The sequence below is a fragment of the Drosophila santomea genome, chromosome 2L (assembly GCF_016746245.2).
Source record: "Drosophila santomea strain STO CAGO 1482 chromosome 2L, Prin_Dsan_1.1, whole genome shotgun sequence".
Taxonomy (NCBI): Eukaryota; Metazoa; Arthropoda; class Insecta; order Diptera; family Drosophilidae; genus Drosophila; species Drosophila santomea.
Genome location: NC_053016.2, coordinates 26174124 through 26197482, shown reverse-complemented (window position 1 = coordinate 26197482; position 23359 = coordinate 26174124). Strand labels below are relative to the sequence as shown.

The 23359-nt window shown below is 48.8% G+C and overlaps 1 protein-coding gene and 1 pseudogene across 1 annotated transcript; one reads left to right on the top strand and one right to left on the bottom strand.

The window, feature by feature from the left end:
• The first annotated feature begins 4749 nt into the window (after positions 1-4749).
• On the top strand, positions 4750-8634 carry LOC122756506. Its single transcript, XM_044006334.1, has 4 exons — positions 4750-6219; positions 6271-6964; positions 7058-7482; positions 8083-8634. Exons 1-4 carry the CDS (start codon positions 4750-4752, stop codon positions 8632-8634), a joined length of 3141 nt encoding a protein of 1046 aa, XP_043862269.1.
• Positions 8635-11880: 3246 nt separating this feature from the next.
• LOC122756505 lies at positions 11881-18751 on the bottom strand (annotated as a pseudogene).
• Positions 18752-23359: the final 4608 nt, after the last annotated feature.

The following is a 23359-nucleotide window of genomic DNA, read 5'->3' as shown; positions in this document are numbered from 1 at the left end:
ACTCGACGTTGCCCGTGATATCAATGGGTTGGTATACCTTGATTATAGGGGCTGCCGCTTGTGTGGGTGCGATTTGCACCGCTGCAATTTGGGTAGCCAACTGTTGTATAGTTTGGCGCATTTCTTCTTCTCTGCGCATGCCTTCACCGGCCGCTTCTGCCAAGGCATGATTAACGGCGGCCTGAATCACAACCCTAAGCTGATCTGGGTCCATGGTTCTAACTGAAGGGGGGTCAGCGGGTGCCCGTATTGGGGTGGAAGTGCGCGGGGGCCCTTCACTGTCGGAATTTGAGCCGCTAGCGTACCGTTTATTTTCCCTATATTGAGTAAACGGGGAGCTCATATGTGCTTAAGTTAAACTGCACTGGTATGCAATGCCCGCTCAGCTATTTTGCCCATGAAGGCAGCTGGCAATGCAAGAAGTACGCGGGGACGGGGCCGCCGCCTTAACAATTATATATGTGAGCTCAGTTGCCGCCTTTCCAAGTACCAACACTGGTAAGGTGAGGGGTGCGCGGGGACTGTAGCCGCCGCCTTTGCAACGATGTATAAAGCTGTTCGAACCAAGCCGTCGCCTCGCGGAGCAGCGGCAAGGTAGGGGGTATGCGGGAGTTGAGCTTCCGCCTTTATAAACAAAGAAGCGAAGAATAAATAATTGAAATACAAATGCATACGCGGCCGTATCGGGTTCACAGCGGTGGAGTGGGGACAATAAAAGATACAAAGTGGACAGCGAAGCTAATACCAAGAATTTCCACTCGAGCGATGTGATATACAAAACCGAATTAAATGTCAAATAAAAATTCAAATCTGGTATATTAAATTGTGAGAGCCTTGGCTCTGATATTTAGCCCTCGCAATATGTCAATTGTCTCACCAAAAATATTTGCAGTGTAACAGCATATAATGTCTGTTGGGTGCACAATGCGAAAAAAATTTAACTGCTCGGCGAAATATCAATGCGCCGTAACACATAAACTGTGAGCGAATTAAATTAAATTAATTTTTTATACGCCGTATTTGCAACGGATTATGATGTTAATTAAATTTTTTTCGCTGTGAAAATATGTGATAATATTATAATATTTATTTATTAAACAATGGGGATTCGGGTAATTCTCCTCCACCGGATAAAAAATTGGAATTAAACACCAAACACCTATTAGTCGTCACATTCAATATTGAGATTTTTGAAAAACACTCTTCAGACTGGTTTATTTTAATATTTTAATGCTTGTCCGAACTATGGAATTTGTATCGAAGACGTAAAAGGTTTGACCAGCGGGCCCACTTACATGTTTTGTAATTATTCTGTTTATTCTGTATGATATGGGCGGGTGCGTGTTTCCCGCTAGTTGAGCGCCAATTAATTAGAGTATATGGTGATGCAGAAATAATCCCTCGCTGCAGTCACTAAGGTGGTGGCCTGGTGGTCAAAGTAGTTAATGATGAAATTAGCCGCGTCTGGCCAACTGATTGGTTATCTGAGGGGTCGCCGGGAAGTGTCCCTCGCTGCGGTCACTGGTGGGCTGGCCGGGTGGCCGATGTAGCTGTTAATCAGTTGTGAGGCGGCTGTGCGCCGTCGCTCTGTCCTATTGGTAATAGGTTGGGAGAAACTAACTCCGTTATCAGTGGCCCTTGAGGCTCACTAACCAATTAATAAAAAGTATGACGGCTTTTCGCCGGAGTGACATTAATGAGCAGTTGCTCTTTATTCTGAAGACAAAATGAAACTGACTTAAGGCTAACAAAAATCTGAAACTCATAGCGGCCACTCCAACGGGTAGTGTTTGCCGGCTATGCACGGGCTTCCGGCCAGACGCTGTGTCAGCAGTTTGGCCGAGGCGAGTCTTCGGACGATCGGTCGTAGCCGTCGCCCGGTTAACTTTAATTAACTTATATAAGACAATACATCAGATGATGTTTGATCAGGGAAAAGCCTGGTTTTGGCACTGCAGGTTGTATTTTTGAAGTGCCAACTTGTGCCGGTAGTCCAGACTCAATATTTCTTTGTGGTGGTAAACTATTCGGGACGGGTGGAATCTCTATTTGAGAGTCCAGTGCGGACAAAACGGAATCTGTAGCAATCCCAGGCTGGACTCCCTCCACAACGGATTGATAGGATTGCTCCGAATCTTTTTTAGCTGCCGATCTAAGCAACATTTGAGGGTTTGCTGCGATTGCCAACTGATCAGCTGTGGAGTCCTGTTGATCGCTTGCCGGAGGTTGCGGGGCATTTCCCTTAGGCAAAAAGAAGAACGGAACAGAGACGTTCCTCTGTGTTGATTTAGAGAACTGAATTCGAATATGATTTAGGATAAATACCCGTGGCCGTTTATATGTGACCAAATTGTTAGGCTTTGCGGAGCAAATTATTTTACATGTTTGGATATGGCAAGTAGTGGTTTTCACCAAATTCTTATTCACTCTGAATCTGTGGAATATACTTAATTTGAAACACCAGATGGGTTATTTGAGTTTTAGACGAGTCCTTTTGGCATTAAAAATGCGACCTTTGTCTTCCGTGACATTAATGCTCTTGGTGATCTTGCCCATACCTTTGTGATTGTTTACATGGATGATATAATGGTGGTGTCACCAACCAAGCAGATGGGTTTCGAAAGGCTAAAAACTGTTTTGAATGTTCTTACTAATGCTGGTTTCAACATTAACAGCAGCAAATGCAGTTTTCTCAATACAACGATTCAGTATTAAAGTTATGAAGTACGAGTGGGGAAGATTTGTCCTAATTCACGAAAGATAGCTTCGTTCGGCGTTAGAGAATTCATCGGCTTGGCCTCGTACTTTCGCCTATTCGTTCCTACTTTCTCCCAGATTATGAAACCTCTGTATCCACATCCACTATCATCTGGTAACGGTAGCTTTACATGGAATGCTGAGCTTGAAGACATACGATTCAAAGTTGTGACGATTCTCACAAATGAGCCTGTTCTGGTGATCTTCGACTCGCATTATTCTATTGAACTGCACACTGAGGTTGGGTTAGGTTAGGTCGGAGACCGCGTCGGGGACGCGCATAGGCCATAGCTGTCCGAATGTTTCTTTTATGGACCAAGAGAATGTTTTCGCGGTTCTCGAAATCCTTTAGGATCCTTAAGTCCTTTAGTTCGCCTGGCTTCTTCCTGGAGGCATCTTCTAGCGAACCAGAACCGGTAGTTCATTCTTGCCCTTGTTAGGGCCGGACACTTGCAAATGAGATACTCCGAGGTTGTAATTGCCTCGGATTCATCACATTTCCGGCCTCTGGCGTTTCGGTAATACCCAGTTTGACTGCGCGTGCCGGAGCTAGGCAGTGACCTGTAAGAATTCCCACTAACAGTCTACAGTCTTTCCTTGGAAGATGCAGCACGTAGTGACTGAGTTTTACGTTGCGCTCTGATTGTACACTACATGTACAATGTAGGCTCTACACAGATTGTAATTCATTAAAAGTTTCAAGCACACAATTTTTGCGCTTCTGGCAAAGTAACGGGTGTGCAAGTCTGTGCTGTTTTCTCTCCGTGTGCTCTTTGATGTTCTGCTTATTTCATTTATTGTTAATGTAAGTAAAGCAACAAATTGTTTGAGAATGAGCATTAATGTGTTAAAGCAAGACCGATAGAGCTGAACGCGTTCACTTGTACTGCTTGGTTAGAGTGCGATAGCGATACGACAAAAAGGAATTCAATAAGAGAAAAGAGAAGCAAATGCTGACATGTGAACTCGTTGATGCGGGCAGCCTTACAAAATCGACCAAGGAAGAACCGATATACAACAACACCCCAAATTCTGACGACCCGATATATAGTAAGAGTACTGGATTTAGCGCACGAGGGACATCCCGGTGAGACAGAAATGAAACGCCGCCTGAGGTCCAACGTATGGTGGCCACAGATCGATAAAGATGCAGAGAAATTCGTTAAAGCTTGTAGAGATTGCTGCCTGGTATCGCAAGACATCCGGCCAGCATCAATGGATAGAAATCTGTTTCCCACTGGCCCGTGGATATGGGTGGCATCAGATTTGCTAGGTCCTTTACCCAACAATGAATATTTTCTGGTCTTTATTGACTATTTCTCACGATAAATCATAAAACCATATCTTCCACGTGTAACGAGCGGGTTGTTGTCAAGGATTAGTTTAAGCAAAACCCTATACTGTAATCGATAACTAAGTTGAATAAAGATCGAGATCGATAGAAGAATAAGAAGGAGAGATAAAAACGGCACGCGAAAAGAAGCGCACGTAAAGTTTGTAGAAGCGAATCTCATTTAGCAACTGTTACCCTCTAAGCCAATAAAAACACTCCACCATTCGGAAAACTAGCCATCCTGTCATATTCTTACAGTTCAGAAGTGGGATAACTCGAGTTGGTAATGTGTAAGAGGCAGTAACAGTGTGAGACACGGAAAAGCAGAGGCAGCAGAAGAATCGTCGGCGTGGGAAGTTTGTAATGGGATAGGTGTTCCCAAAGGTCTAGAGGACAATAGATTACAAATAACGGATAAGGCATCCTTTTCTACGTGGCTGATGGATTTATAGCGGAGTGCCCAGGAATCTGTGTGAACTTGGAGGTGTACATGCAAAAAGCTTGTGTGTATGTGTAGCGTCTGGTGAAATTCACAGAAGGTGAAATTCACGAGAATCGTGGTGAAATACCGATCACCCTTGCAGACGGGCATACAGCGGTGCTCGTGGTGAATTGTGGTTCGGCGTAAATAGGAGAGAAGCGATCATTTTTCCGAGAAGATGGTCAAGATAGCGGAACTCAAGGCAGACCAGTTGCGGTATCTGCTAAGAGAAAGGAATTTGGGAGTTTCAGGGTCCAGAGCAGAACTAGTGCAGAGACTAGTGGACCACGAAAATTCGGAAGAAGTAGATTTGGCACATGCAGTCGGAAATATGAGCCAACAAGAGGAAGCATTCACATCACAGGCGGCTGCGATTTCTCAACTACAACAGCAGATGACGACGCTGACAAACATGATGGCGCAGTTTGTCAATAATATGCCAACAGCTAATCAGCAGCAGCAGCGGCAGCAACGGGAAGATGAAATTGACATAGATGATTTTATCAACCGTAACCCTGGAGACCAAGCGGCGATCAGCCATAGACAAGCGTCGGTAAAGGAAATCGCAAACACTTTACCAGATTATGACCCCGGAGATGACAATTCGATTTCAGTCAATCAATTCATCGATCGTGTCAACAAAGTGGTAGATGCGTATCATTGGGATGAAAAATTTGTACTTCTGGCCATATACACCAAGCTGAAGGGTCCCGCCAAAATGTGGCTCGATTCTTCGCAGATATTACACACCACATGGAACAGTTTTGCAGCGGCAATCCGAGAAGAATTCGGATCAGAGCCCGACGAGGCTGAAATTCACTTCAACATGGCAAATGCAACCAGACGATCGAAGGAAACCGTGAAGGAGTATTGTTTCCGTATGTCAGCACTTGGAGTTCGATTTAAACTTAGTGAAGCAGCCGTCATCCGATATGTTAGAGCGGGTCTACAGCACAGAGAGTTGCAGAACAGTATTGCAGCCATTCATTTTTCGTCAATGAAGGAGTTTCGCGACGCTACCGAGGCATACTTTATAAATCGAGGGAGGCCCAATCTAAATAAGAAAGTGTTCTTACCCAAATCCAGTACTTTTGAAGTAAAGCAGGAAAATGAGGTGAAGCAACCAAAGCCAAGAGAAGCTAGAGCATGCTTCAATTGCGGAGATCTCGGACATTTTGCTAATTCATGCCCAAAGGAGAGGAGAAAGACGCGTTGCTCCAAATGCAATAAGTTTCATGCCACCGATGTGATTTGCCAAGCCGCACAGGTGATGCGTTTGGGTGCATCCAATCAGGACAAGCTGTTCACTCGTTTAATTTACATCAACGAGAAAGGCTATAACGCTTTCATTGACACTGGAAGCCAAGCCAGTATTATTCGCAAATCCATAGCGGACGAGATCGGCGCAGATCGACAGGAGTGCTTCATGAAAATTGTGGGCATATGTGGAGGTTCACGTATCCTTACCGAAGCTTTGGTACTAGATATCGAAATTGCTGGAAAAATCGTGACAGCTAAATTTTATATCGCCGAAGACAGTATGTTGCAGGAGGACTTGTTGTTGGGACAAGATGTCATCACATGCGCTGAATTGTTGTGGAAATTCGAGCCAACCGAGATTGAACTCAAGAGAGCAGTTCATCAGCCGGTAACACGTTCAACCGAGACTATTTTTAAAAACCTTCTTATTAATTTTCAGAAAGAAGCAGAAAGAATCAAAGTATGCAGCTTGCTCGAGAAGTTTGCAAACGTCTTTTCCACAGGCTTAGAAGGCATAGGCAAAACCAACGTTGTCCAGGCAAATATTGATGTTGAGGGTGGCCAAGTAGTCTCTCAAGCGCCATACCGAGTGTCCGAGCCGAAGAAGGAAGTCGTCGCCAAGATGGTCGACGAACTATTAGAGCGAGATATCATTACTCCATCAACGTCAGAGTACGCCAGCCCAGTGGTGCTCATCAAGAAGCCGAACGGTAGTGACCGTCTCTGCATCGATTACCGTCGCCTGAACAAGCTGATCAGAAAGGAAAATTTCCCCGTACCGAATATTGAGGAAAGGTTGCAGGAAGCGAAGCGTTTCGCATATTTTTCGTCACTCGACCTGAATAGCGGATACTATCAGATCGAAATGGAACCAGAGAGTAGGAAGTTCACGGCATTCATCACAACGGATGGACTATTTGAGTTTAAACGTCTTCCTTTTGGGCTGAAGAACGCACCTGCTGCATTCAACAGACTCATGGCAGAGTTACAGAAACGAGTGAAGAAAGGCGATATGATTCATTACATGGACGATATCCTCATTGGCAGCCAAACTTTTGATGAGATGTACGAAAAACTAGAGAGAGTTTTAAAAGTATTGCGAGAGTGCGGATTGACGTTAAATCTAGGCAAGTGTGAGTTGTATAAGCAGTCAATCACATTTTTAGGTCATCAAATACACCCTGATGGAATCAGCCCCGGAGAAGTTAAAACTAATGCCATTGCAGACTTCGAAAAGCCAAGCAATATCACCGAAGTGCGACAGTTTTTGGGTCTCACTGGATACTTCCGGAAATTTGTACCTGGATATGCAATATTATCAGAGCCGTTGCGAATCCTTTTACGCAAAGACCAAAAGTTCAAATGGGAGCAGCCACAAGACGATGCTTTTGAGAAATTGAAGATATCCCTCACGTCAAAGCCTGTTGTAACTAGCTACCGCATAGATGCTGAACATGAAGTACATACAGATGCAAGTGCCATTGGATTAGCTGGAGTTCTAATGCAAAAAGATGACGATCAATTAAAGCCCATCGCATATTATTCTCGATCCACGTCCAAGCCAGAGAAAAACTACCACAGTTACGAGCTAGAAGCCTTAGCCGTCGTCGAGTCGTTGGAACGATTTAAATACTACATTTATGGAAAAATGGTAAAGGTTATCACTGATTGCAACGCTTTAAAAACATCAATGGAAAAACGAGAGCTGATACCGCGAATTGCGAGATGGTGGTTGCGAATACAAGAGTTTGACATCGATATTATTCATAGAGCAGGAACTCAGATGTGCCACGTTGACGCGTTAAGTAGAGCGCCAGTTGAAAAATCGCATGAGATGGAGACAGATCCGAAAAGTTCAAAGCGAAATGAACATATTTTAGTCCTTGTCGACGCTTTCACCAAGTTCACCATCGTTAGAGCAGTAAAAAGTACAGCAACAAAACACGTCCTAGATGCCCTACAAGAAGTCACCAGCTACGTTGGAATGCCAGATAGAATTGTAACCGATCGAGGTACCGCATTCACGTCCAAAGATTTTGAGAAATATTGCAAGTCGAACAATGTAAAGCATATACTCAACGCCGTGAGAACACCAAGAGCCAACGGTCATGCAGAAAGGACAAATCGAATTATTATGTCAATGCTTTTGCCTTCAAATGAAAACGAGAAACGTTGGGACGAAATGCTGCGATCAATCCAGTGGCGCATTAATACCATGGTAAATAGCACTACTAAATGTTCCCCATTCCAGCTTCTATATGGTTATGAGCCCCGAGATGTCCTTAAAAACACGCTGACGAGTGTGATCCAGAATCAAGACCAAGGAATGATGACTGATGCCGAATTAGAGAAGCTCCGAGCTGACGCTGCGAACACTATCAACGACCACAGAGCAATTGCCAAGAAGAGATACGACGCCGCCCATTCCAAGCCAACTGTCTATAGCCCTGGAGACATTATTTTGGTTGAGAACGAGCCGTTTAGCACAGGCACGTCGCGCAAACTAGAGCCGCGATACAAAGGTCCTTTTATTGTATCGAAAGTGCTGCCCAACGACCGATATCTTGTTGAAGATCTGCCACATGCTCAACGAAAGCAGAGACATTATAAGTCAGTGTATTCATCAGACAAGATGAAACGCTGGTGCGAAATTCCCCCCGATGAGCCAGATGAAGACGACGAAGAGGAAGACGACACAAATAGAATCACGCGAGGACGCCGTGATCGTCAGGAGAGGCCGAATGTAACGAGCGGGTTGTTGTCAAGGATTAGTTTAAGCAAAACCGTATACTGTAATCGATAACTAAGTTGAATAAAGATCGAGATCGATAAAAGAATAAGAAGGAGAGATAAAAACGGCACGCGAAAAGAAGCGCACGTAAAGTTTGTAGAAGCGAATCTCATTTAGCAACTGTTACCCTCTAAGCCAATAAAAACACTCCACCATTCGGAAAACTAGCCATCCTGTCATATTCTTACACACGACCCTGGTAGATGCAATGAAATACATGAAAAAAGACCTTGTAAAGCGCCTAAAAATATCATACGCCAATGGGAAAAACTACAAGGAGGAAATCCAAAAGTTTGTCTGGCCTTAGCAAGATGTCGGCCTAACGGAAGCATCAACTACTTCACAGGACATTTCACTCCAGCCCACTGGAGGAAACCTCGGGATCCATCCAGCCCCTTACACCGCACAGTGGCGCATTAGATACTTTTGCTTTACTAAAATCATAACTTTTAAACCAGTTAAGATATTTTCTTTATTTTTTTTAAATTAAAGGTTGTTTTAAACCTTTCGATTAAGTGGTCATACAATATGGTGTGATAAATAATAGATTTTATATTCGAAAATTCATGTTTTTGGAGGTAGTTTTCTCAATTTTTATTCAATTTCGACAAATACATTTTATTTGTTTTCTCTCAAAATGCTAATATGGTACATATTTAATGTTTTAAAACAAAAAATAAATAAATTTTAAAGAAAAAAAATGTATTATTTTTTTATTTTGTATTTCGTCAATTTTACATCTATTCTAACCTTTTTTTTTTACAAATAATTAAAAATAATCATTAAATTTTACTTAATTTAATATTTTTGAAGAATAGTTAATCATTATACATTCATTTAAAATCATTACAAAGTCAGGGATTGAAAAACAAGCCGCCAATACAGGAAAAAATGTATGCCCGCCATACAATTTCGTACTGCGCAGCGACTGCGCTTGTAGCCGAATTGGCATTTTTACCCTGAGTTGAAAGTATCTTTTGCGTGGGAAATTCGGGGTTGGACGTGGGGGGACCCGATCTCTATTGATTCTGATAAAGAACATATTCAAGAACAACACCTCATACTACAAACCCAGGGAATGGTAGGGAATCGATTTATATACTCCATCAAAGTTGAAAAATATGTGAAAATTAGTACTTCGCAAAACAGGTATTCCTGCACTTGCAAAGAATATTATACATTTATTCTACCTAGGTTTTACCGAGACTTGATGACCCTTTCCATAGAGACCATAACCAATCCGGTCGGTTACATATTTTACCTAAAGATCGACCGCAAATTCCGAAATCTACAAAAAAAAAACCTGCTTTTTTTGCAACCCAAAAAAGGTTCAACTTTGAACACGTGTTACTTCTAAAATACTGAACCGATTTGAATTATTTTATGGATTCAACCCTTTTAAACTATTACCTGCGATATCCCACGCAACGATCCGTTGTCATCAAATTTTGAATTAAATTAAGCACATGTATCTAATGCGCCACTGTGCGCCGTTTAAGCTAAAACTCGTTAATTAGGGAGGGGTGTGGCGACCGGCATTGCCAACAACCAAGAATCGGAAGTGCGAGCAAGCGTAGGCAGATACTGCAGGACCTAGATACCTAGAACTAGATACTCCAGGATACCTCCTCCATAAACGGTCTTGAAGCACGCATGCAATCCTCCACCGCTTTTTCGTAGAACCCTCCTTGGGTAGCTTCGCATCCAATCCAGGACGCGAATTAACGATGTTCTCCGCCTCAATCAGGATACTCTCTAATACATTGTCCCTTGTAGCACCTTCCCACAGGGTATGACGCAGTACTCTCTTGACGCACTGCACCATTCGCTTCCATACTCCGACGGGTTCACTGGGCAATTGAAAACCCTTTCTATGCTTCTGCTTGACAACTCACTCTGAATCTTTTCCATCTCGAAAACTTCACCAAAGCGTCTGGCTTCCCTGTCAGCTCCCACGAAGTTCTTGCCGTTGTCGCTGCGCAGTCTATATACTGCCCCTCAACGGCAGACGAAGTTCCTGATCGCAATTATGCAGGAATCCGTTGACAAGTGTTTTGCCAGCTCTAAATAAATCGCCCTTGTTATCAAGCACATGAACAAGGCGACCCCACGCTTCTCCTTGTGGCGGGACACAGTCATCAACAGTGTCCAAAAATAGTCCAATCCGGTATATTTGAATGGCCATCGACCCGCCTCCAATCTGTCTTCCGGATGGGGTCCCATTTTCGGGGGCATCGGCCGCGCTCGCTGCAACTTGCACACGTTGCACGATGAGATGACTGAACGTGGTCGTCCTTCCAGAGTAATCCCTTCTGGTAGCGTAGTTGGCAACCGCCCACTCACAGGGCCGTACACAGGGCCTATCGAAAAATGTCTGCATCGGCAGACTCAAGCTCAAAACGAAATAAACCTTCTTTACCGCATGGCGAGTGGTCCGTCCGACTCTACTTATCTGCAGGCTCACCACGTTGGTAGGCTCTCTTGCCGCCCTACCTCCGAACCATTGGATGTTAAGCTGCCGACGCTCTCCTTGTACTCCAAGATCCCTTCTCAGCTCGTCATCGATCATCGTGTCCGAGGATCCTTCGTCCAGGAGCGCATATGTATCCACCCTCCGACCAGCTCCGTATAGCGTAACGGGCAGTACGCGGAACAGTAGGCGTCCTCCTTCAGGGTCAACGCAGCTTAGGTTCCTTTGGGTGGGCAGTCCCGCTTCACGCGGAGCACTTCTCTCCAGGCTGTTTCTGAAAACCGCTGGCTGCTGGATTCCTTCTTGGTCCCTGTGGTCATCTTGTCGCGAAGGCATCTGGCACTCAGATTGCATATGGCAGGATCTGAAGGCGTACCCGCTTCGTAAGCATGTGAAGCAGAGTCGGTGCCTCTTCACAATGCTCCACCTTCCAGGCGGCGAAGCTCCAACGAATTCTTGGCAATTCGCGATTCCGTGTTGTTCTCGGCAGATGGGACAACCTCCAGGGCGATCATCCTGTTCGCCTTCGTAGTGGTCGACGCTCGCATGCAGAACTTAACGCCTCGGCTCCTTTCCCTCGACGTCCAAAACCGTGCACACCACGTTTGCATATTCCTGTAGCCACGCGCTGAAGTGGACTACAGTCGGAAAAGGCACAATCGTTGCAGCATGCCTGGACTATTCTACTCGTTTTCTTGTGGGAAGCTTGGCCACAAGCTCCTCCATGAGAGTTGGGTTTCCGAGGTACTGCTCCGCCTTCGCTGACTACAAGAAGGCTGCCAGGTTGCTCACTCGGGTCGCGAAGAGAATAATCTTCGCCAGGTTGTGCTCCGAAATCGGCTGAACCTCTCGCACGCTGCTGATCTGGCTGCGTATGAGCTGCTCCGTTCAGTTCCTTGCTCAGGCTCCGGCCAGCTGGCTGCTGGCTGCCTCATAAATGCAGGTCCTCTTAGCCACCTTGATTCCTCGCTAAGGTCGACTCCTCTCTGAGACCGCGTCGCATCATCCGCAGCATTGTCGGCTGTAGGCACCCATCTCCACTGAGAAACCTTCGACGAATCCATAATCTTCGCCACTCGGTTGCCGACAAACTGCTTATAACGGCGGTGCTTGCTGCCGATCCACCTCAGCACCATCTTCGAGTCCGTCCATAGCACTAGGTCCGAGATGACCACACTGTGCTCCTCCTTGATCGTGTTCATGAGCCTGGTTCCAAGAACTGCTGCCGGTAGTTCCAGCCGTGGGATCGACATGGTTCTCGTGGGCGCACACTTCGTTTTTGCGCACACGAAGCTCACCAGCACTCTGTCGTCCGCAAAGGTGACCCAATAGGCCACCGCTGCAAATGCTGCCTGACTAGCATCCACGAAGACGTGCAGCTATATGGCCTGGACTGCTCCAGGTCCAAAGTAATGGCGAGGACATCGAAAATGTCCCACGGCGTCCATCTCTTTGCGCCAAGTTGCATAGGCCTTGCTTAGCTCCTCCGTCAGTGGTTCGTCCCACTGGATCTTCTGCCTCCAGATCTCTCGCAGCAGCAGCTTCGCTGTAATCATGAGCAGGAATCCCAGGGGATCAAACGTCGACATCACAAGGCTCAAATATTCCCTCTTCGTATCCCTCGATCTCCACTCAGGACGCTGCTTGGCACTCCATGATACCCCACGTTAAACCTGAAGCCATCCGTCGCTAATTGCCAACGCATTCCGAGGATCTTCTGCTCAGCTTCACCCAATTCGACGTTATTGACTCGTCCAGGTCCTAAAGCCGTCTCCACGGTGGGCGAGCTGGATGAAGACTGGCACATCTCGAATCCAGCATCCGCGTGTATCTCCTTCACTCGTGTATCTCGCTCTCTGTAGCGAAACTGTCCACGTAATCATCGACATAGTGGTAGTCGGTGATGCCCTTGACTGCTCTCGGATCCGAATCCCGAAACTTCAGGGAATTCACGGTCTTGATGTTATGTGCAGCACTCGGCGAGCATGCAGGTCCAAAGGTCATTACGTCCATCTCGTAGACGTCTGGATCTCTCTCGTCGTCGCCATCTCTTCAGAGGAACTTGGTGGAACATCTCCTTAATATCACCGCAGACTCCGACTGCTCCCTCTCTGAAGTGGAAGAGCACAGCTGGCAAAGGCTTATAGTGCTGAGGACCTTTGTCCAGCGCCGAATTCAACGATGTTCCTCCAAGCCGCACCTTGCCGGGTTTTCGACACCAAAGTGTGGTAAATACCAAAGTCGATCGCTCTTTACCGCGACCTCATCCGGCTGCAACTTCCTCGCATATCCTTTAAGTACGTAATCCTTGATGATCCGGTCATATTCTTGCGCTAACGGCTTGTTACGCTTCAATTTCCTCTCAACGTTGAACAGCCTCTTGTACGCCATCTCGTAGCTCTGTGGCAGTACAACGTGGTCGTCCTTCCAGAACAATCCTGTCTGGTAGCGACGCCCCACTCTCACCGTGGTGTCTTCGAGGATCCTTTGGCCCCGAACATCGTCGCTGGCTGCGACCTGTGTCGTCCACTGACGAGATGTCCGTGATCCAGACCGATGAGCAACTTCGGCACCGCGTTGCTGTAAGGCTTCATCGGCAGACGCGCATCTCTCTGCATGCCCTGGACATCCTGTCGACTTAATGTCTGCATCGGCAGACTCAGACTTGAAAAGTCATAAACGTTTTTTAATGCGTAGCGAGTGGTCTTTCCGACTTCACTTATCTGCAGGCTCACCACGTTGGTAGGCTCTCTGGCCGCCCTACCTCCGTACCATTGGATGTTAAGCTGCCGACGCTCTCCTTGTACTCCAAGATCCCTTCTCAGCTCGTCATCGATCATCGTGTCCGAGGATCCTTCGTCCAGGAGCGCATATGTATCCACCCTCCGTCCAGCTCCGTATAGCGTAACGGGCAGTATGCGGAACAGTAGGCGTCCTCCTTCAGGGTCAACTCAGCTTAGGTTCCTTTGGGTGGGCAGTCCCGCTTCACGCGGAGCACTTCTCTCCAGGCTGTTTCTGAAAACCGCTGGCTGCTGGATTCCTTCTTGGTCCCTGTGGTCATCTTGTCGCGAAGGCATCCTGGCCGGCTGCGTCTGGAAACTGCTGGCTGCTGATCCCTCCGTGGCGTCTGAAACCACCTCGCTGCTGCGGCCTTCGCTCTTCGTCCGCGCCATGTAGCATACGATGATGCATCCTCCGGCATCCGTTAATCTCGCACTCAGATTGCATATGGCAGGATCTGGTGGCGTGCCCGCTTCGTAAGCATGTGAAGCAGAGTCGGTGACTCTTCACAATGCTCCACCTTCCAGGCGGCGAAGCTCCAACGAATTCTTGGCAATCCGCGATTCCGTCTTGTTCTCGGCAGATGGGACAACCTTCATGGCGATCATCCTGTTCGCCTTCGTAATGGTGGACGCTCGCATGCCGAACTTGACGCCTCGTCTCCTTTTCCTCCTCATCCAAGACGTGTGGATGGCACAATCGTTGCAGCATGCCTGGCCCACTCCATTCGCTTGCTTGTAGGACGCTTGGCCACAAGCTCCTCCATGAGGGTTGGGTTCCCCAGGTGCTGCTCCGCCTTCGCTGACTGCAAGAAGGCAGCGAGGTTACTCACTCGAGTCGCGAAGTGAATGATCTTCGACAAATTGTGCGCCGAGATCGGCTGCACCTCTCGCACGCTGTTGAGCTGGCTGCGTATAAGCTGCTCCGGTTATCCGAACCTAAAGCGCAGCTGCTCCATCACGGCGTTGACATTTTCTGGGTGAATTCGTAGCGCCTTCTCGCGGGCTTCGTCCTTCAGCGCCTTCATCAACCTCTGGTTGTTTTCCAGATCTGTGAAATTATTCGCTCGGGTCGTATCCACGAAAGTACAGCTGAAAATCGGCCAGTCCTCGGCCTGCCCTCCAAATGCTGGCTAGTCCGGAAGTTTTCGTGGTCCATATGCTCCCTAGGTTCCATACGGTGTGTTGTCGAGCCGCCATTCTATTCCAAAGTGCTCTCTGTTCGTTGAAAGTATCGATATAAGGCTAGTAATATTATTGGTTGGATTGTGGTAACACTTTAATGTTTAAAATTTAAAACTTGAAACGGAAACTAACTATTTATATGAGCCAGCAACACCGTAAAACTAGTCCGGAGTTTTACCTAGAACATCTAAAACTTTTAATACTGGACGCTTAAGAATCCCAGTGGACGTTTCCACTTCTGCTATTCTTATATGGCCATGGACTATGACTCTCTTTTTCCAACTTCCTCTCGGTTGATCCTCACAGATTATGACTATATCTCCATTGGCGATTGGCTTAGTCCTTGTATGCCATTTGGTTCGTCTAACCGGTCGTTGTTGCGAATAATAAATAGCCGAAGAAAGTTTTGTCTATTTTCCGATACTGTTTATTTGGTTAATTATACCGCCAGCTAGGGACGACCAAGAGCTAAAATGCACAAGGTAAATCTTTGCCGAAAAACGAAGAACTGAAATTTTTAAAATAAATTTTCTTGTAGTAGATTATTCTAATGGATTCCAGTTCTCCAAACAAGATGGATCAAGATTTTTCCATGTATTATTAAGTCCGATAACATTCCAAAGGAGTCAAATTATTATAAAGAAGTACTATTCGGAAATGCTGGCTTTGTGTACATAAACATTACTTGATTTCGCGTGCTTGGGATCTAATAGGAATTCGCTCACTCAAATCTAAAACAAAAGACAAGAGAGAACGCTGTAGTCGAGTTTCTCGACTATCTGATACCCGTTACTCAGCGGGGTGCTACCGCACCAAAAACTGTCAGTGTGGAAATTTCTCCTTTGCACTTCCACTAGCTGAGTAACGGGTATCAGATAGTCTGGGAACTCGACTATAGCGTTCTCTCTTGTTTTTTATCAATTTTTATACGGGGTGCGTGGTGCTGGGTATACGGGGTGCTGGGTGCGGGGTGCGGAGTGCATATGATTAAATACATGTTTTTTGGCAAAACATTAGAAATTTACAAGACAAGACAGAGTTTTATGGTCGAGTTCCCCGAGTGCGGGGTGTGGGGTGCGGGATGCTTGGTGCGGGGTGCGGTGTCCGTTGTGCGGGGTGCGGTGTGCGTGGTGCGGGGTGCGTGGTGCGTGGTGCGGGGTGTGGGGTGCGGGGTGCGGGGTGCGGGGTGTGGGGTGCGGAGTGCGGATTGCGGAGTTCATATGATTAAATACATGATTTTTGGCAAAACGATAGAAATTTACAAGACAAGACAGAGTTTTATGGTCGAGTTCCCCGAGTGCTGGGTGCTGGGTATACGGGGTGCTGGGAGCTAGGTGCTGGGTGCTGGGTGCGGGGTGCGGGGTGCGGGGTGCGGGGTGCGGGGTGCGGGGTGCGGGGTGCGGGGTGCGGAGTGCGGAGTGCGGAGTGCGGAGTTCATATGATTAAATACATGTTTTTTGGCAAAACGATAGTAATTTACAAGACCAGAGGGCGTGGCAAAAAGTTTTTTTTCCAAATCGATAGAAATTTACAAGACCAATACAAAAATGAAAAAATATCAGAACATTTTTCAAAAGTGTGGGCGTGGCAGTTTTAGGCGGTTTGTGGGCGTTAGAGTGGGCGTGGCAACGTGAATCGACAAACTTGCGCTGCTTCTATGTCTCTAGAGTCTGTATGCTTAATCTCAACTTTCTAGCTTTTGTAGTTCCTGAGATCTCGACGTTCATACGGACGGACAGACGGAGAGACGGACGGACATGGCCAGATCGACTCGGCTATTAATCCCGATCAAGAATATATATACTTTATATGGTCGGAAACGCTTCCTTCTGCGTTACATACTTTTCAACGAATCTAGTATACCCTTTTACTCTACGAGTAACGGGTATAATAAGAAAGCTAGGAAAAGAGGATCACAACAAAACATAGACAAACTAAAGCATTGCGACATGAATGTTATGTTATTACAGCGAACAAAAGAAGCCCATCCATGACCATTACATCCGCACTATTTGTAAGCATTGTATTAAATGGTCTCTATGCTCAAGTCAACCGATTAATACCCTAACATATCTTCGATCGGCATGACCCCTATTCGATAAACTCTAGCAATAATTCATTTTCAATCTATACATTTTATTCATTATATAACTGAAACAAGAGAGAACGCTATAGTCGAGTTCCCCGACTATCTGATACCCGTTACTCAGCTTGTGGAAGGGAAAAGGAGAGTCTTAAAAACAGTTTTTGGCGGTTTGTAGGCGTTATAGTGGGCGTGGCAGAACGTTTCTTTGCAAATCGATAGAAATTCACAAAACCAATATAAAAATGAAAAAATATCAAAACATTTTTCAAAAGTGTGGGCGTATCAGCTTTGGGCGGTTTGAGGGCGTTAGAGTGGGCGTGGAAAAAAGTTTTTTTGTAAATCGATAGAAAATTACAAGACTAATACAAAAGTGAAAAAATTTCAAAACATTTTTCAAAAGTGTGGGCGTGGCAGTTTTGGGCGGTTTGTGGGCGTTAGAGTGGGCGTGGCAACTTGAATCGACAAACTTGCGCTGCTTCTATGTCCCTGGAGTTTGTATGCTTAATCTCAACTTTCTAGCTTTAGTAGTTCCTGAGATTTCGACGTTCATACGGACGGACAGACGGACGGACAGACGGACATGGCCAGATCGACTCGGCTATTGATCCTGATCAAGAATATATATACTTTATATGGTCGGAAACGCTTCCTTCTGCCTGTTACATACTTTTCAACGAATCTAGTATACCCTTTTACTCTACGAGTAACGGGTATAATAAGCTTCATGAGTGATAATAGAAAATAAATTTTATTTAATTTAAATTTAAGAATAATTTATCTAGTTTTCATGTTTCAATTTCATTTACTTTCATTTTAATATTGTAACGAACTGTTTTTCTTATTTCTGCTCGCTACGAAATGCAACGGCTAGCTCAGAGAGTTTGTTTGTTCGTCCCACCAAATTTATGATTTGTGTGATTGCCCGACCAAGAGAAGACAGAGTTTTAGATTTAAACCACCTTTATTCAGTGACTTGATACAGAGAATCCTGTGATCCTCGCCTTCGGACGCGCGTCGTCTCTCCTTCGTCGTCCTTCTTAGCTGGTCCCGCGTCGCCCTCGACGGCGTATCCGTGCCGGCTCGACTTGACTTATGATGTTATGGGGCAGGATGTATCGTCCGAAAGATCAGCTAGAGCTTCTCCCCGAACCACCTTTGCGACCACTGACTCCACCGTCCCTTCTTGCGTAAGCCAGGCACTCGTCGCCCATGCCAAAGGACCAACCTGCGGGCTTGGCCGGGGCTTAGGATGTTATGGGGCAGGGTGTATCGTCCGAAAGATCAGCTAGAGCTTCTCCCCGAACCACCTTTGCGACGACTGACCCACCGTCCCTTTCTGACCACGCCAGGTCCTGGTGTTTGCTTCTCCTTCGCTGGTCCTTCCTTGCGGGGATCCTTTTTGGATGCTCGCTTCGACGCAATTGTACTTTCACTTGTAAGCGTCACTGTGTAGCTCTCCACGCACTGTTTCGGATCGGCATCTTGATCCTCGCGCCCTTCTCCAGCTTCCTGTATTTGTAGCCGTCTGCCTCTGGTCGCCAGCTCCGCATTTAAATTTTCCGCCGATGAGCGCTTTCCATCTCTGGCAACTCCACCGATACTCACCATGATCGAGTTATCGATGTTGGCGACCGGCGTTGCCACTTCCGATTCCTACCGATGTTGTCCCATCGCTGAGTGCGCGATCGAGTTATCGATATTGGCGACCGGCGTTGCCACTTCCTGTTCCGATATTCCGATGTCGTGCCGATTGCTGCCAATAGTGTGACAGCGTGTTGAACATCAATATCAAATCCAGTATTTTTCCCTATCGATCTCACTATCGATCGACCGCTATTATCGTAGCGCCCCCATCCCGATTTTCACTAAGCACGTGGATTTCGGAGTTGCAGCTCAATGGAGGTTAGTTACGGATTTTTGCGTAAAAACCGCCATCTTTACTTATCCTCTCTTTGTTTTAGCTCCTCAAATACGATATGATGCCCCTTGATGCTCCAGGGTTGCTGGCCCTGGACACAGGCACCCTGGAGGCCCTTTTGCAGGGATCCCAGATGAACGCCCCTCCATGCTCCGGGCGGCTGCCCCTGGACCCAAGCGCCTTGGAGGCCAGCTTGCCGTCTTCGTTTCCGCGCCTGCCGCAGCCCCGCGTCGACTTGCCGGCCCGCGTGCCTGGCCCCGCGTCCGTTTGCTGGCCCGCGTGCCTGGCCTCGTGTCCGTCTGCCGGCCCGCGTGCCTGGCCTTGGCTGCTGCGGATGTCTTCGCACCTTTTTTTTTTTCAAGTGAGCTATGTGCCCCTCGCCCTCCCCTGTCCCAACAACTCTGTTTTCGCTGTTCAACACCTTTATTGGGGTACGTAAACCCTGATCTCGCCGCCGCGTCGCACCTTCAGGCGGAACCGCTGCGCTCGACTTCTCGCCACGGCTTCTCACACAGCTGCGGTGGCTGTCTTGCCTCGGGGCATGACTCCTGCCGCGCGAGTGGTGGTGGTGCGGGCCACACCCACGGACCCTTCTCCGGGTTCTCCTCTGCGCCTCCGTCCTCCATCCGTGCGCGAACTCGCGGGTCGCGCGCTCGCTTCTCCACCGGCCTCCACCCGACCGCGCCCACCTCCTCCCATACGCGGGCCTCCGGCGGTGCGGGCCATGTCCACGTCACCGTTTGCTGGTGCCACCGGCGGTCGCCCAGGCCGATTGTGCGCAGCGTCTGCGCGACGTGCGCCTGGTCCACTTCCCAGGACTGCTGCCGCTCGCACCGGGGCCCCTCCTCATCCTGGGGTGGCGGCGTCGGCGTGCGCGGTGGCGGCGGCGTCGGTGGTGCTGGCGGCGGTGTCGGCGTGCGTGGCGGTGGTGGTGGCTGCGGCTGCGCCGGTGGCGGCGTCGGCGGCAACGGCGGTTGCGGTTGCGGCTGCGGCGTCGGTGGCTGCGGCATCTCCCGGTGCTGCGGCTCCGGCGTCGGCGACTGCGGATGCTCCTGCTGCTGCTGCGGCGGTGGTGGCGGTGGCTGCGATGGCGGCGGTGGTGACGGTGGCAACGGTGGCTGCGACTGCGCCGGTGGCGGCAGCGGCAGCTGTGCGTCCGCGCGTCCGCGAACTCGCGCATCTCCCGCAGGTCCTCCGACGGCATCGCGTCTCCTAGCCGGATCCGCCCGTGGCCCTGCGTCGCCCGCCGCACGCTGCGGTAGGCCATCCTTGCCCTCGCGCTCCGGCCTCCTTCGTCCTCTTCCGAGGACACCACCGGAGTGACGGTCTCACCCCCGTCGTCCTCCTCGCTCTCTGAAGACAGGGACACGTATGCCACTGGCCCCTCGGCCATCGCCTCCTCTTCCGACAGCTCCGTGTCGGGCACCTCCTCCGTGTCCTCCGGAACCGGGGATGGGGATCGCGACACCAGGGGTGACGCCAGAAGCTGGTGATAGGACTCAACGTCCGCCCTCCATGTCGCTCCGGGCTGTTCCCCAGTGCCGGTCTCCTTCACCTCACGGTTGTTCTGCTCGCTACGTGTGGTCATCCTGCCGACTTGATTTTGAAAGACCGCCTTTCGCTTCTTTCGCCGCGACGAAACCTCGGTTTTCGATCTGCTCCTTTCCGCCGTTATTCCGCGGGGCCTGTACCGGTAACGGTATTCTCCTCCGTGCACCTGCCTCCCACAGATTTCGCAACTGTGTGCGTTAGCCGTTAACGGTTTTCCGGCTGTGTACCCTCCCTGTCCCGCTCTCGCGCTCCAACGGTCCTTTTGTGTGTGTGTGTGTGTGTGTGTGAGTGTTTATCTGAGACTTCCGACTTTTCGATACCCTGTATCGTCCTCCCCCCTTCTTCGCGAAAGGTTTTATCGTTGTGTGTCGCCCTCGTTGTCCTCTGGCCCGCCGGCGCCCGCGCTTCCCGGCTTAAAATCGCTAATATGAGCCGTTTTTGTCTTCCTCGTTGTTGCGTGTTCCAAAATACAAATTACCGGCGACGTGAATTTCTTTATTTTGAAAGGCCCGTCGAACCTTGGTGCCAGCTTTGCCACGAAGCCCTCAGATGCTTTTGACAGGTGGTGCTCTTTGGCCCATACAGTTTCGCCCACCTTGGGTTTCCACGGCCTCCTTCGGAGATTATAGTGGCGCGCCTGATCCTGCGCTGCCTTTTCCATGTTTCTCCGCACCAGTTCGAAGATCTCCTTGAGTTTTCCCGCGTTTTCCGCCGGCGTCTGTGGACATCTGCCCGTTCCGGCCGTCTGTTCGTTGAACAACGCATTCGGCAGCCTCGGTTCTCTTCCCTGCGTTATAAATGCCGGCGAGTATCCGGTGGTTTCTGCCACGCTCGTGTTTACAGCCAACTGCAGCTCTGGCCAGTTCTCGTCCCATGTCCTCTGATCGGCCCCCGTGAACTGCGCGATCATTGTCTTCACGGTCCTATTAGCCCTTTCTGTCGGGTTTTCTTGTGGAGTATGTGGAGCCGTGAGCTGGTGATTTACACCCAGCTCTTCCAAAAACCTCTTGAACGCCCTGCTCGTGAACTGGACTCCGTTGTCCGTGATCATGGCTTTTGGCACTCCGTACCTGGCCACTATCCGCTCTCGCACGGCCTTTCGTAGCGTCTCGGTGGTCGCCCTACGCATCGGAACGATCTCGGTCCACTTGGAGAACCTGTCCACCAGGACCAGCAGCATCGAATTGCCGTGCTTTGACCTCGGCAAGGGGCCCACAAAGTCCGCACATACGGTGGCCCATGGTTCTTCCGGCACCTGTGTCAACATTTTCCCGGCTGCTTGCAGCTGGTTGGGCTTGTATCTCATGCAGCTCTCGCAGTTCCTCACGTATTTCCTGACGTCTCGGTGCATTCCTGGCCAGTGGTACCTGGCTGCCACCCTCGCCATAGTTTTCCGACTTCCCAGGTGTCCCGCCGTCGGCATGTCGTGGTTCTCGGCCATGACGCGCTGCCTCTCCCTGGTTGGTACACACAGCTTCCATGACACCACATCCTCGTTTCCTGCCCGGTGCGGAATGTGCCTATACAATTGGCCAGCCTCCTCCAGGTAGTCCGGGTACTTTTGGGGCTCCTGCTTTATTTTCCTCCGCATCTCATCTATCCACCTGCACTCCTGCTGCTCGTCCGGTTGCCCTTCTTCCTTCGCAGTTATCCTGCGGTTCGTTTCCTGCAACGGCTGTCTCGATAGGGCGTCCGCGACGATGTTCAGCTGGCCCTTTCTGTATGAAATCTCGAAGTCGAATTGTTGGAGCTCCAATGCCCATCTCGCGATCCTTCCGGACGGGCTCTCGATGCTGTTCAGCCACTTCAGGGCCATGTGATCCGTTATCACTTTGAAATGGTAGCCCTCCAGGTACGGTCTTAATTTCCTGACAGCCCACACTATTGCTAAACACTCCTTCTCTGTTGCAGAATAATTTTTCTCCGCTCCGTTCAGAGCTCTGCTGGAGTAGGATATGACCCGCTCGCCTTGCTCGGAGTGCTGTGTGAGGATAGCGCCCAGCCCGTAGTCGCTGGCGTCCGTCTGTAGCACGAACGTCCTTGTGAAATCGGGGCATGCCAGGATCGGGTCGGCGACCAACCTAGTTTTGACGGCCTCGAATGCTTCTTGGTGGGCGTCAGTCCATTCCCATTTGGCTTGTTTCTTGAGGAGTGCGTTCAGCGGTTGTACTAACGTCGCAAAATCCGGTACAAAACGTCTGTACCACGACGCCACTCCTAGGTACTGTCGCAGCTCCTTCACGTTTCCCGGGGGCTTTAGCTGAGCTATTGCCGCTACCTTCTCCGGATCCGTTCCGATGCCCTGATCCGTCATTCGGTGGCCCAGGTATTGCAGCTCCTTTCAAAAGAACTTGCACTTATCTGCGTTAACTTTCAGGTTTGCCGCCCTATGCCTCCGGAAAACGTCTTTCAGGTTGCGCTTATGCTCTTGTAGTGTCCGTCCAATCACAATTATGTCGTCCTAGTACGCAAATGCGAGTGGCATCATCTCGGGTCCTATCACCTGGTCCAACGCCCTCTGGATGAGGGCACTCCGATGCGGAGTGCTGTCCGAACGGCATTACTTTCCACTGGAACAGGCCCTTTCCCGGCACCGTAAATGCCGTATATTGCCGACTTGCCGCTGCCAACGGAATCTGCCAGTACCCGTCCTTCAAATCCAGACTGCTTATGTATTTCGCCTCCCTTAATTGATCCAGAATGTAGTTGATCATTGGCATTGGATACGCGTCCTTCACGGACTTTGC

Excerpts from the sequence above, each read along its gene's own strand:
- LOC122756506 (XM_044006334.1), top strand. The coding sequence starts at position 4,750 with ATGGTCAAGATAGCGGAACTCAAGGCAGACCAGTTGCGGTATCTGCTA. Across the intron at positions 6,965-7,057 it reads GACGTTAAATCTAGGCAAGT|ACTTCGAAAAGCCAAGCAAT; the intron begins GTGAGTTGTATA and ends ATGCCATTGCAG. Across the intron at positions 7,483-8,082 it reads ACTACATTTATGGAAAAATG|CTTCTATATGGTTATGAGCC; the intron begins GTAAAGGTTATC and ends TCCCCATTCCAG.